General features: G+C 41.7%; 1 protein-coding gene across 2 annotated transcripts; it reads right to left on the bottom strand.

Moving 5' to 3' along the window:
* Positions 1-461: 461 nt before the first annotated feature.
* On the bottom strand, positions 462-14,467 carry LOC121193085 (regulator of nonsense transcripts 1-like). 2 transcript variants are annotated; one of them, XR_005895258.1, is made up of 24 exons: positions 14,136-14,467; positions 13,415-13,551; positions 11,990-12,079; positions 11,149-11,316; positions 10,849-11,029; positions 10,092-10,253; positions 9,660-9,744; positions 9,320-9,418; positions 8,572-8,680; positions 8,131-8,290; positions 7,741-7,859; positions 7,395-7,559; positions 7,028-7,142; positions 6,772-6,915; positions 6,402-6,615; positions 6,108-6,225; positions 5,733-5,889; positions 5,385-5,527; positions 5,115-5,289; positions 4,765-4,846; positions 4,372-4,533; positions 3,973-4,244; positions 3,459-3,674; positions 462-3,030 (listed from the first exon to the last, which is right to left on the bottom strand). XR_005895258.1 is itself a non-coding variant. In XM_041055210.1 (24 exons), the coding sequence occupies exons 1-23, from the start codon at positions 14,304-14,306 to the stop codon at positions 3,555-3,557; spliced, it is 3,348 nt and encodes a 1,115-aa protein (XP_040911144.1). In that variant the 5' UTR covers positions 14,307-14,467; the 3' UTR covers positions 462-3,138; positions 3,552-3,554. The 2 variants fall into 2 exon arrangements, 1 of the variants encoding a protein (XP_040911144.1); XM_041055210.1 differs by having other exon boundaries at positions 462-3,138; positions 3,552-3,674.
* Between the last annotated feature and the right edge of the window lie 137 nt (positions 14,468-14,604).

The following is a 14,604-nucleotide window of genomic DNA, read 5'->3' as shown; positions in this document are numbered from 1 at the left end:
CTTCAACCAGCCGCCTGCTCGCATTCAACAGTGGGGAAGAGCCGACAGTAGAGTACCACCTGCTGGCTCCTGAGGCTCCGAGCACCCGCCGCTACATCTGTATGAGGAAGTGAAGCAGGGAAACTGTGTCAACCTGCCTGCAGCCAATGAGCCCGCATGTGTGCATACTGCAAACTGGATCTTATAGGTCTGCGTGGAGCTGCCAGTTTTAAGGCTTAATGAATAATGTCCCGAAGGAAAAGTCATGACCTAAAAAGGCTTCTTCAGAGTCATACAACAGCCCATTTAGGATCTATAGCCACAATAAAATAAAGATTTTTAAATCAAGTTGTACAGCAAGTAGTTCTGTCCTGCACCATACATTTAAAAGAGTTTTACACACTAATAATGAGGCAGTTTGTTTCCAAATCCACCTGCAAAATGAGGGAAAAACGAGAAGCACAACAGTGAAACAAAGTCGATGGAGCAAAAAGAATCAAACTTTAATTTCCCAAGATTATCAACAGGAGATCTTTTTTTTTTATGAGCATAGTTTTCAAACTACCAACATTAATTAGTGTGCAGAAAAACAAAATGGTGCAGCCATGTGGCCAACACAAAACGTCTTTGTTTTCAGTTCAGTCTTAAACAGCCATAAGCCAAATAAAGATCATTATAGCAAATACATAAATATATATTAGAGGAAAACGTCCAACTCAAAAAGTTACCCTCAAGTCATAGGACATGCAAAATGATACGTGTTGGTAACGGATGAGGTGGTCAGTTATAGGTAGATGGGTGATATTTTTAACAGTTAGATCCTAAATATGTCAATGATCATGTGCATCTAGCTACTAATGGTCACCTTGTCGAGATAGGGTGTGGCAGAAATGTAGAGCGCAAAACAATCTATTATTCTCAGGCTAATTCACACAGAAAGGGGTTATAAATATGAATTTGATGTGCTGTACAGGATGGGATTTATCACATGCACGTCTGGAGTTGGCCACCAGCAGACCAGTTTGTTGCTAATTCATTATTGTGGGGACATTTTATATATATATATATATATATATATATATATTAATAGCTGAAACATTCAAATGTTTGTGGCTGCTTTTTGTCTCTATGCCTGTGTGAGAACTTTTTATACCATTATAGGGGGATATTGTAACAATTTCAAGCAATTTTAGGGTCAGAGTCGAGGTGACTATGTTCATGACTAACAGCTGTTTTGACAGCAAGTAGATATTTCAGTGTCATGCAATTCAATGATGTGAAAAGGTTTAGATCACAAGTAAGGGTTAGTACACTGAAGATGTAATTAGTTTCAAATTAAAAACAAGCTACATGAAAACTTCATGTGTCCATCTAAAGCATGTGAAATGAGACCTTACAGCACATGCAGAGTACTGAAACTAAGACGCAAAGTTTACCAAAGTTATAGAACAAACTAACTTCTGTCCTTTGCACGATGCACAACTATTTGCGACAGTTTCACTCTTTTCTATAAGCTGAAGACTTTAGGAAAACGAACAAAAAAAAAATCTAAAGGAAGAAAACATGATGGATTCTCTGGACTCAAGTCCTACCTACACAGACATTATACTTGGGTTACGACGTCTATTTTTAAAGATATCTTTAAACCAAATTTCATAGTGGACGTACACTGATAACCTCTACATCTGTAATCAGTAGACTTTCCAAAATACATCTCAAAGTGTCTTTCACCACAGTCCAACATGGTGAAATCTATGACCAGGTTTCTCTTTGACATGTTTGTTCTCAGATGTGGCCTTAGAAGTTTTCATCGTCCTTTGTAGTGAGTAGTCATCAGGTACTCCACAATAGGCATGAAAACTCAAGCTCGCGATTTCTCTTATAAAAGCGTTCACTTGCTGCACTTCACTGCAAATATCAGGAACTAGTTGTATGCATGTTTTTCGACATATGACTTTAGGGCAAGGGTCTTGGGGGAGTACTGCCCTCTTGATTTGGCTTATTTGATGCTATTAGCTATTGTGTATATGATCAAGATGATCCCCATCTGCTAGATTTAGTGGCTTCAGGGCCAGCAGAAAAGAATGACAGCTTCAGTCAGTTATAAGCTGGTTATGGTGCTTTTAAACTACTGAAAAGATACATTTAGAAGAACAAAAACAAAATTGTCTCCCTCTTTGCAGATCTTCAGATCTGGAGACAAAGATGTTTTTCTGTTACGTTTATGTTTTTAAGAGCTAATTCCACCACTTTTTCTTTGCAGACCACCTTGAGAAAGACCTGCCCTGAAAGACAGCCGACTACACTAGCTTACATCGCTGAAAACCTCAATGAAAACAGCCTTTATTTAGAAAACTTTCCAACTCAAAGCTGAGAAAGAAAAGCGAATGATCCGTGGCTGTGTAATCCTCAAAAATCATTTCAGGTCTTTGAGGCACAACATCACAAGCACTTTTGAGTTCACTTGAACAGCCAAACTGTGTTTTCACACTCCTCTCTCCTGTATGCTTAGATGTGATCAAATGCAGAGCCTCGATTCAAGCTTTGAGTTTAAAAAAGTTGCCATGTCAACTGCTTCAAGAGTTGTGTCCCCTTTTGTTTTTCTCTCTCTCTTTCTCTCCAAGTCACAGAGGACGTCCTGTTGAGTTAGCTTGGAGGACTTTTGTGTGAGACACCTCTTCTTCTCCATCTTTCTCAGCTTTTGGAGCAAGATTCCCAACCATACCGCCTGGAGATCCCAGAGGGCTCAGGGGCACATGAGGGACAAGATGACACAGTCGCCCCTCTCCCCACTCCAGAATCAGTTGGACCTTCAACCCTCCTTGACCTGTCCAAGGTCTCGCCTCTCCAAGTGTGCTGCTCCGACGACGACAGCTTTCTCCTTCGCCACGTCTTCGATTCTGAGCAGCAGTGCCTTCTCTCCTCCACCAGCCTCCCGCTCTCTTCTCTTGCTCTCTTCCTGTCCAGCTCTACTCCCACTTTTGCTCTCACTCTTGTGATTGGTTGGTTTCTCACGGTCTCTCTCCTGTTACTTTCACACAGTGGTGCTTCGGTTGTAGCAGTGGAAAACGGGTATCCATGTTTGTTCTTTTTTGTTATTACCCAGATTAAAATACCGATGAACTAAGCTTCACACAGGCCTAGCTCCTTTCCAGCAACCTGTAAGACAATGACAAATACACACACACGTTTGAGAAATTATATTTAAAGCAATGCTTGCACCATTTAGGAAATGCGCTTATTTGCTTACTTGGTGAGAGTTAGATGAGAAGACCACTCAAGTCTGTTAGTACATCTGAAGCAAGAACCAGGAGACATTTGGTTGACTTATAACAGTCTGTCACATGATTCAACATAGTGTGTTTACATGTGAGTGCCGTATGGAATAAACCAACAAGCCTGGACAGGCATTTCCAAGCTTTGAGCTAAGCTGTCTCCTTGCTCCAGTTTCATATTTAACATACTTTCTCATGTAATTCTCAGCAGGAAAACAAATAAGCAGATTTTCCTAAAATGGCAGATAACGCCTTTAATTTCAGTGAGTCAGCTAAGTCCCCAGTGGAATTTCTTACAGTCTAGTACTGGGACAGTCCAGTCACACCACCGTGTTGGTAGGCCCGCTCCCCCTGGTAGGTGGAGTCCTGGGACAAAGCCACATCAATCTGGGACTTGAACTCGTCTCCTAGGTAACTGTCCTATAATGGGACAAACAGAAAGCAAAAGAGACCAGTCCACAGTTATTCCCTCACTTCTTTCCAGACAGAAAAGCACTAAGTGGTTTTAGACAAGATGAAGTCTTTACTTGAAGAGGAAAACTGGACAAACCTTGGAAAAAATGTGCAGACCACACTGGCATTATTAATTGCTGTGAATAAACAGACTACAAACAAACTGCTTCATACAGTGCACCTAGTTAGCACCTCATAAAATATCTTGAATGCTACATTCATGATCAAGATTTATTCCCAATAAATGACAGTTTAGAGAACAAACCTGGGAGAGTTCAGGCTGGGAGAGCCCAGGCTGACTCATCTGTGACGGCTGGCTCATGTTGATGTAGCCCTGTGTCAGAGGCCCCTGGGAGAAGGGCTGGGAGCCCAGGTCCTGGCTGGCCTGGCTGCCACTCATATGTCCTCCGTGCCCGCGGTCAGCTCCTCCGTTCCCTCCACCATGGTTTCCCGTGTTGCCGCGGTTTCTTTGACGGCCCCCTCGAGTCCCACCTCCTCCACCGCTGCCTGCCTTGCCCTTCATACCTCCACCACGACCTGGAGGAAAGTAAAATCAGGTATCACAGTTCAGACAACTGTTTTATAGCAGTTTCAACTGAAAAACATGTCGTCCTCGAGGAACTATGCACTTAGCATTTCTCTTAAACTTTTATATCTGGCTCACCTGTTGTGGGCCCATTCACCTGTCCCATGTACCCAGAGGGAGGCATGGGGGGCATCACAAGATTGAAGGGGATGGGGATGTTCATGGAGGTCATGGGATTGGGGCCTGTGCCAATCATACCGATCTGGTCGTGGGTCTGGAAATACATGTTGGACATACGTCCTGTAGAGGAAAGAACTATATGTTAATTTTACTTTCTTCTCATTGTGTGAAGCTCTGCTGTGTGCAGAGATAGTTCTGTCACATGACAGTTCTCATATCACTTGCTTTTGTACTTAAGCACATTCAACCTGACTGCAATAAAACAGCAAAGCAGATACAGTACACGTCCTTTGCACTGGTAAGAAATTTTCATTTGACATAAGAATGAGTGTGTTTTTCTAAATGGCTCACCATTGCTGCTGCGGTCATAAACAGATCCAGGAATGAGGGCCTCCCTGGCATCATACATGGCTGTGCTCATGAATCGACCCCCCTGTAGAACAAAAAGGACAGGCAGTGCTATTTTCAACGAGTGTTTTTAGGCCACAGCTCATTAATTCTTACATGTACTCTGATTTATTACCCTGTTTTTCTTAAATTCCTTATCCCTAAATTTTGAAATGAATCCTACATCCTTCATATGCTGCACTGTATTAAAAAAAAAAAAAAAAACTCCTGACCCAGTTAAGAAACCCTGATTTCAGCACTCTGTTTAGCATGTAAAATACACACAAGCAGACACACACACACACTCAACTCACAGGGTTGATGGTGTTGACCAACTTGCGCGGCTTGCTGAATTGCATGAGGCTCTCCCTCAGGTTGTTGAGGGGGCCTTCAACCAGGACTTTCTGCTCCTTGTAGTAGTTCAGCAGGTGGTTCCACAGGGGCTGCTTGGACAGGGCCTTAGGATTCCCCACAATGATCACACCATACCTATGTGACAGAAGCAGAAGTTTATTATTAACCTAATTATTAAGAGTTAACATCCACAGGGTAAATAATGTTATTTTTGTTTCATGTTGTTTTACCTGGCCCTGGTGAGTGCAACATTTAGACGTCGGGGATCATTAAGGAAGCCGATGCCCTGGTGCTCATTGGCTCTCACACAGGACAGGATGATGAAATCTTTCTCTCTGCCTTGAAAGGCATCCACACTGGCTATTTCCACCTCCTACAGAAAGAATGAAGAGAAATTAGTGGAAAAAAAATCATCAGACTGATGATTTAGGTCAATACATTTACTAACTGTGAGAAATAATTTGGTCTTAGTCTAAATTGAATATCTGACTGGATTTTGGTTTAAATAGTTGTGATACATGTTTCTGTTCAAGTGTGCAATTCAACATTTAAACTGCAAAATATATTTGTAAATCTACCTGATAGAGCTTTGTATGGAGGGAGCCACTGAACTGCATGTACTGGACCAGGTACGACCTCTGCCCCTCGTAGGGGGTAATGATGCCGATCTGATCGGGTTTTGCTCCGGCCTTCAACAACCTTGTGGTTATTTTCTCCACATTGGCTGCCTCGGTCCTGCGTGAACAAGACGGAGAACATTTTTTATAATAAATTGTTATGTTACAGAAATGTGTTACTCTGAGAGAGAGTGAGAGGTGTGATATTTTTGAAAACCTAAGCAATGTAAAGTGCATATAGTGGATGCATGTGTATCAGAGATGTTTATCAAATAGTCAAATCAAGATTGAAAGATAAACATATTGGGTCAACAAAACAATCAAGAAAATTCAAACCTGTTGAGGTAGGATGTTCCAGAGCTGGCGATTTCCTCTTGGCCTTGTGTGACATAAAAGAACATCGGCTTGTCAGGCTGCGGCCACTGAAAGTCAAAGCCTTTCTTCACACGGTCGGCTGTGGAAAGAACAAACATATGACTCAGGAGTGGTGTCAAGTACGCTGACTAATGTGTACCTCACAGAAGGAAGCCTAAAAGGAAAAGCAGGAGGCATAACATGCATTTATGTTATGCTTCAAGAATGATCACAGATTAAAAAAAAAAAAGTTACATAATTTTATTGTCATCGTACCAGCAGTGACTCCGTTCTGCAGAGAGCCTTCATAGAAGATGTTGGAGGGGAAGGCGCTGAGGGCTGGGTGCATGCGGTACTGGACCTGCAGACGGATTGGCCGGATTCCCAGAACTACCAGACGCTCAAACAGAGACTGGGACAGACCTGCTTTAGCTGCCTTCTTACACATCACCACAGGACCCAGCTGGCAATGATCACCCACCAAAATCAACTAAAAAAAAAAAAAAAAAAAAAAAAAAAAAAGGATTACAAATTTAAGACGATAATTTAATTAAGAGGAATTAAGACGCCACAAATGACAACAGTTAAAGCAGATAGCTGATCCCATAAAATGATTCAGATGTATTTTCACTCATGAATCTCCAACCTGCTTGGCTCCCAGGACAACTGGCACCATGCACTCTGGTTCAGTGGCTTGGGTGCTCTCATCGATCAGGATTGAGCGGAACTGCATCTTGGCCAGACGAGGATCCCCCGCCCCGACACAGGTACAACAGATAACATCAGCATTCTGAGAAAGGGAGAAGGAATAACGTAGACATGTTTATTAACAGTTAAATATTACTTGTTGAAAACAGGAAAACATTTGGCAAGATGAACTTCAGCAAGATCGGTCTTCATACCATAAGCAGCTCCCTCTCGGCCGTGCGTCTCAGAGCTCGGTAGCGCTTCTCATCTGAGGAGGACAGCTCGCCAGTCTCATCCTTCAGCTGCTGGAGCTTCTGAAGCTCTGGCATACTGCAGGTTTGAACGATTTCACCACAGATCAGTGTTGTGCTTCAGAGTACAGACTAGTGTCTTGCTTAAAGGTCTAGTTTTATTGTAGGCCACCAATGATTGTATTTGTACTTCCCATATTTCAATTTGTTACTACACAATATTATTTCAAATTCAACCCAATTCTTGGTGGGAAAATGATCCTATTTAACTCGTAAATTATCAACGGGACTAACTGGTAACGAACTAAGTGGTGACAGTTGTGTGTGTTACCTGTCCATGTTACGGGTCTGGTTGTGCAAAGCCAGGAAGGACACAGGCGAGTCGATGGCTTCCCTGCTCTTGGCACACAGCCTCACCACCTTGAGTCCTGTCTGGTGGATTTTCTCTGTCAGCTGATCAACAGCAATGTTACTGGGAGCACACACCAGCACTGGCCTGAAGGGAAGTTACAGTACCGTCTTAGGAATCGTGACACACACAGCCAAGCCATGCTTCAAATACATCGTCGGTTGTCTAATTCTTAAACTTATTAGTAGTGAATAAATACCAGTCGATAGAAAACAATTTAACTGGATATCCTAGAAGACAGATGTTCAAAAACAGATAGATGTCTTACCCGTTGCCCTGTCTAGCCAAGTGGTAGACAATGGTGGCAGAGGTTACTGTCTTCCCTGTGCCAGGAGGACCCTGGATCAGACTGAGGGGACGCTGCAGCACTGTCTTCACAGCATACACCTGCATCACAAACCGCATTAATGTCGCTGAGAGACAAAAACAAAGAACCTTGATATACTATAAACTATTTATTAAAAAAAAAAAGCTCCTATACAATGCCAGGGGAAAAATGCTTCTTGTGATATGAGTGACCTCAGTGTTAAAACTCTGTATCACCTCTGTCACGTTGTTTGTGTTTTAGGGAATGTAAAGGTGGGCACTGGCATATGTTTTCTGATGATATATTACCAAAGTTCATCAATGAAAACAATTTAGTTTCTCTCTAACACACCTGGGAGTGGTTAAGATCAGGCAGGCCTTGAGCAGTGAAGCGTTTGGGCAGCTGACACTTGATGACCACATCTTCTACCTCATGTCCCAGGAGTTTGTGGTAGATGTAACCAGACACTGAAGTCTCATCCACAGCAAATGTCTTCAGCGCACTCTGCATCCTGGAGGGTGGAAACAGGAATATTGAAACAAGACTGTTAAGTGGATCTAAAAAAAAAGATAAAATACTAAATACAGAGGTTAGAGACCCTAACCCTAACCCTTAAACTCAGATATGAAAATATACAGTTTTCAATAAAAGACTAGCTTCATTTAACAGACAAAGTTGGGTTCCAGGCCTTGCTTACACAGCAAAAGATGAAAGTTTGTTTTTTTATTAACAATAAATGGGTAGACATCACATCAAAAGACTAGACACTATGAGTGCTTTTCTCATGAATACCTGTCAAAGGAAGTGGATTTCCACACAAAGTCGACCTGAAAGTTGTGCGGGATCTCCACCGGAGCCCCGGCACTGCTCCTTAGCTCTATGGCAATCTCATCACCATAGTCTGGTACAGTAAATAAAGGAACATATACTGTACTGTAATCATATCTGTGTGAACTGCTTTGACAGTATGTCTATTGCGCTTTCTTTATTTGTGATTTTTGGTCAGATATGTAAATACGTGCTACCTGAAATATTTTACTCTATTCTAATTCCACTTACTTGTCTGTTACCTGCTGCTGACATTTCAAGCTAAAAACTGCTAAAACTTTGCACATGATTCTGTTTAATCAAAACTCAAAAGTTTCAAATTTAATAAAAGTTTATAAATACTAAGTTGATGCACTAACAATTGTCTTCATATGCAGTTTTAAGTCATATTACTGGAGTAATTATATCAGTTGACTAACAGGTGGTAAGCTGCGTAAGTGAAATCTATATATAGAATTTACTTCCAAAGCCCACTGAGGACTGTGGAGTGAGGGGACAAGTTTGCAGATGTTGTTGTAGTTTTCCCTAACTGCCACTAGATGTTACTAAAGACTCATTTTTCACTGATGTGACACTGACTTTCATGTATAATGAATCACAACTTATTTAAGAGGCACATGTGCCAGTGTCAAACTTTGTGATGAACATCAATTACATATTTATTGGTAGCATGTTAAATACAGTAGGTCTATTGCAACAGTCATAAGGATACTATCAGGGACTTTGATGACATGTCCAATGCCTTTCCATGGAGGAGCCAGGTCTCCTTTGTACCTCAGGCAAATTTCATCTCCCTGCATCAGTCGCATATCTAAAGGACAGCAGACAACTTTGTTAAATACACATCACTGTATGTTGTAAAGAAACCACCACAGGTACAATTTAGAGAAAATGATAGATCATCGTGACTGAGAGCCACGTGCAGATATTTAAATGATTATCAGCATTTGTTTTTGTCACTTATTGATCAATGTGTCAGAATAACATGAACATTTTCACTCAAAGACAAAGAACGATATTGATGAATTTCACGCAAAACTACAAATAACTACCTGAGTCCGTCTTAGGGAGAGTGAAATATGCAATTCTCTTTTTGTTCAGTCCCAAGTCCCATCTGACCGTAATGTTGTCTTGAGTCTGTTAGGAAGCAACATTAAAAGATATAATTCATACTTAAATAGCAGCAGAAACTGTTTTGAAGTTAAAATTATTACAGACATACAGTTTCTGTATGAAAACCCTATGAAAAACGCTGAAACAACATCATTTTCTGAGTAGAGCAATTACAAAATTCCTCTGTCTTCAGCATTAGAGAATAAACTAAATTCAACTACAGCTGACACAATATATTGATTATAACTGATTAGTTGATCTACATAAAATGAATCCTTATCTGATCTGACAAACTATGAATTCTTTAAATTATTTTTCATATAGACATAACAAACATTAACCAAATGTTTATTAGTAAAGCTTTTGCTTACCTGGGACTCTTTCAGTTTCTTATCATAGTCAGCTTCCAGCTTCACCAGAGGACCAAAGATGTTCTGGTACTGGTAGGCATCCTCATAGCGGAGCAGGACGTGCTGAGGCTCCTCATCTACACCAGGCTTCTCCAGGTCCTCCAAAGTTGCAGTAGGATTTTCCTGCCAGGAAGAAACACACACACACACACACACACACACACACACACACACACACACACACACACACACACACACACACACACACACACACACACACACACACACACACACACACACAAAAGATCACATAAGATGAAAGAAAGATTAACATTTGGATAGAAAAGCAAAATAGGGCGCTCTCAGAGTTGATTGTTTTCATCACTATGCTCAAATCTCCTAATATCCAACTTGGACAGATTCAGACAACAGGTTTTTTCTCAAAAAAAAGCGCAGGTGTGAATCACAAAATTAACGATGGCTGAATTCCAAGGTTTGCTCTCAAGGTCCTGGTGTTGTGCACGTTGGCTGTAAGCTGTAAGTGAAATTCTGTACAACAGGAAACTACAAAAAGAAACAGCAACACAGGCATGAAACGGGCAGTGAAACTGATACTGAAGAAATAGCTCAGCACACATGCACTTAAGTTATTTGCATCACACCCAGTATATGAGTATATCTTGTTAGTTATATAGATAAAGCCCTACCCATGTTTAAATTTAAGTTATGCGGGTTCAGAATATTTACATAGTACAACACGTGTGTGCATTTAGAGTACCTTCCAGAGTTCCTCCAACTTGTTGATCTGCTGTGCAGTGATCTGGCGGGCCCTGAGCTGCTCTTGTTCTGAGGGGATTTTGACCAGCCAGGACAGGAAGCAGCGGTCCTGGATGAGAGGCTGCCACTGTGAGCTGTCCCAGTTGATGTCTTTCAGGCTGCTCTGGCTGGCACATGGCTGCCTGTGTTACAAACCAAAACAAAAATGTCAAATGAAACTGTGAAATTCTGCATTCTCTTTGACTGACCCCATGAGCAGGGAGTTCAGAGTGTGTAGTCAGCTGCATTATTGTGCCCTTACCTGCACAGTAACACCACTACTGAATCAGCCTTGGCGGGGATGAAGCCCAGCAGGAAGACATTGCGGCAGCCACAGTTGTAACACTCCAGTACCGTTTCCCCCAGAGGGCCATCTTTATGCAGGGTCACCTCCTTGGACTTTGCTCTCACCAGGTGGTTTACAATGTGGCTAAAAGTGAAGAGAATGATAATTAATGCTCAAGCTGGAAGAAACGCAAAAGACTACAGTCCTGTATACAGACAGCATGTTTACACTGGCAGTACGTCTTTACACCTACAGTAGGATCTGCCATCCCACTGCACAATGACTTTCCTCTGTGTCCAGAGAAGGGAGAAGAAACTCCCCTGACAGAAGAGGTTTTCCTTGTGAAGGACATACTGCTCACCTGGACTTTTTACTTGATTATCATGATCATTAAACATTGTGCAGCTCTATATATATTCACCACCTTGCAGTAATGCATTGCGTGTTATGATATATTGCATTTATTTTTCATTATTATACTTTTTTTCTTTATTTAGCCTTTTAAGTAATTGTACCGAATGTAGCCTTTAGTTGCACTGTTTGTTATTGATCACCCTCATTGTTTTTGTGATTCATGTGAGCGGCTGCAGCAACACTGCAGTTTCCCTTAGGGATTAATAAAGTACTCTATCTGTCCGTCTTTCTGTCCATTCCTAACAGAGGCTTCTGAACACAACAAAGGCTTGTTAATACAGTCACTGTGTACTGTACTTTCGCTATGATGATACCGTACCTGTAAAATGATTCTCTCCCAGTTCATTTAGCTGAGCATCACCAGGGAGGGTCAATAAAATGCTGATAAGTCACTGTATCTTACCTGCCGGATGTGTTTCCACGGCCGTTACAAAACCACTTCTTGCTGGTATTGCAGTAGACCACGCAGGCTGGATCATGAATCCCACAATAACTAAAACAGAGGAGAGTCAAAATTGAAAAAAAAAGACCAAACATTACTGTTAAGAGCATGGACTGGATAAAATCTAATCTATGTCAGAACAGAACAAGCACAAAACAAAAGAAGAACATAACTTACAATAAATTCTCAAAACACACTCAGATTGTACTGCAGGGTCTCTCATGTAACAAACCTATATTTTATTAATGGAACTAAAATCAAAGAGGAGAAGCAATCCATGTTGTAGCAGTTTTATAGCTGACTACAGCAATAGCACATGATCAATAAAGTGATTGTTCTTTTTTCTGTTTTCAGGACCAAAACGTGTAGAGTGAGTTACAGCAGCTGCTGGAATAAACTTTGAAAATGTTCATCTGAACTATTCAGAAAACTGTCAGTGTTGTGAGAATTTGACAGCTTTTGAGAAACACTTTCTTTTGTTCCCTGAGGAAAGTATGTACCAAAATTAAACAGTATGTTGCTGATGGGTTTATTTATTTTATGTTTATTTAAAAATGCTGGAAAGCAGAGGGTGGCACATTTGCGGAGAAAACTGAGGCCCTAATTCTCTGTCCAACCAACTTTGTTTTCATTGCCAATCTTCAGCAAAAAGCATTAAAGATATTTGAATTTGCTACTGATCTGCTAGTGAAAGATACTGTGATACATCTTTGAAAAAAGAAAACAAAACGGAGTGGTTATCTCACCTCACTAAGCAAGTGAGAATATCTGGCATGTCAGACATACTCAGCTGGACTTCTTTGGCACAGCCAAACTAACGTCTGATAGCCAGCTTGTTAGTTAAACAGCACATGAGCTGTGACTATGAGAACAGCAGCGCTGCTTGGAATCATCATCGACATTAGACATGATGCAGGATGTTCTGATAAGTTGTCTTGTGTGTCATCTGTACAGTGTGTGAGAGAGTGTGTGTATGTCTGTTGAGAAGTGTACATGCTGCCAGAACAGTAAACCAGTGATAGTGATGTTTAGTGGCCAGGATGGACAGAAACTCACACACGGAGCATAGATATGTTCAGTCAAAGGTCAAGTTATGGCAAGTAATTTTAAAACTGTTGCAAAAAACTGCAAATTGAGATATAGCTTCAAACATTATGGTCAATAAAAATACACATGGACAGAACCCCACAACCCACTGACACTTTCAGCATAAAGAAAAGGATGGAATGTAGTTATAGCAATTAACACCCCATCAAAATGCAGACAGACACTACATGTAATAATAATTTTTAAAAAATGTTTCTTGAATGAAATAAAATCACCACAAATGATTACTTCCACTCGGATGACAGCAAGCGCACCAGTCACATTAGTTTAGTCCTTTACCTGCAGGCATGCACAGGAAGGTCCTTGGTATAGTAGGTGTCCTCCTCATCCTCCTCAAAGTTCAGCTCCGCCAGCAGCTGGCTGGCTTTTACCACAGGGTCATCTCCGTTCTGTAGTACCCCGTCAGGACCATTAACCTGAGGAGACAGGTGTGGTGGATTATATGTTATATATGCGCTGAAACTTTATGTCAACATTATGTGGAATAAACTAATTTTGCGTGTTGTGCAAATACTGAAGAGCAAAACAGAGAGATAAAACCTTGGGTGACCATATATTTCAAACTCGCTATCACATCAATTAACGGTTTGCTGACACCAATGTCACATTTACTGTATCTAACTACTTGTGTACACTAACCTGTATGATTGTTGTTGTCAGTAGACACTGAAAGTAGTTAGTACGTATAAGTGCTAGTGTGTATAAATATGGGCATCTGTGGTGGGTCTGTCATACTGGTAAATCCCTGACACTCTTGGTTTGTATTGCAATAAACTCCTGGATCTTGACATGCTAGCTGTGATAGTATGCTAACTGTGCGAGCTGGTTAGCTAGCATGCTAGCCAATTAGCGGGATAAAGAGCATGGTAACAGATGGAAGGCGTCATCGTGCTAACCGGAGGTAGCCAGCGATGTTTTGAGCTAACGTTCGCTAATACACGTTTTGTCAACAGTGGAAGACATATTGTGACACCGAGTTGCCATGAATAGCCGCACGCACCTGTCCGTCGAGCTGACTCTGGGTCTGGCCTTGGGTCTGGGTCTGGCTCGGCAGGGTAAAATCGGTGAAGTCGTACTCGGAGCCCTGGGTGTCCGCTCCCAGCAGCTCGGCTTCCTCGGTGTCCAGGAACGTTAGAGTCTGCGAGCTCGGCCCGTACGCTTCGACACTCATGTTTTTTGTCTCGCTATCAACGGTATTTTACCCGTTACCGACGACTATTCCACAAACTGTTGCTCCCCCGTGAGAGAATGAATAACGGAGACAGAGTGTTGATGGGAAAATGACAAACACTGGTGGTGTGAGATAGAGAGCCTCGATGGCGGCCGCGTTCCATTTGTTTCATCCCCCACTCGTTTCCTTTCCTCCTCCCTTCACCGCTTGTCTCCTACAGAAAGTCACCTGCAGGGAGCGAGGGAAAGGAAGGAGACAAGGAGACACGTGTGAACAGAAATGGGACAGTTGATTGCTT

Source organism: Toxotes jaculatrix, chromosome 14 (genome assembly GCF_017976425.1).
Source record: "Toxotes jaculatrix isolate fToxJac2 chromosome 14, fToxJac2.pri, whole genome shotgun sequence".
Taxonomy (NCBI): Eukaryota; Metazoa; Chordata; class Actinopteri; family Toxotidae; genus Toxotes; species Toxotes jaculatrix.
Note: the sequence above shows the minus strand (reverse complement) of the source record. Positions and strands in the feature narration are given on the sequence as shown.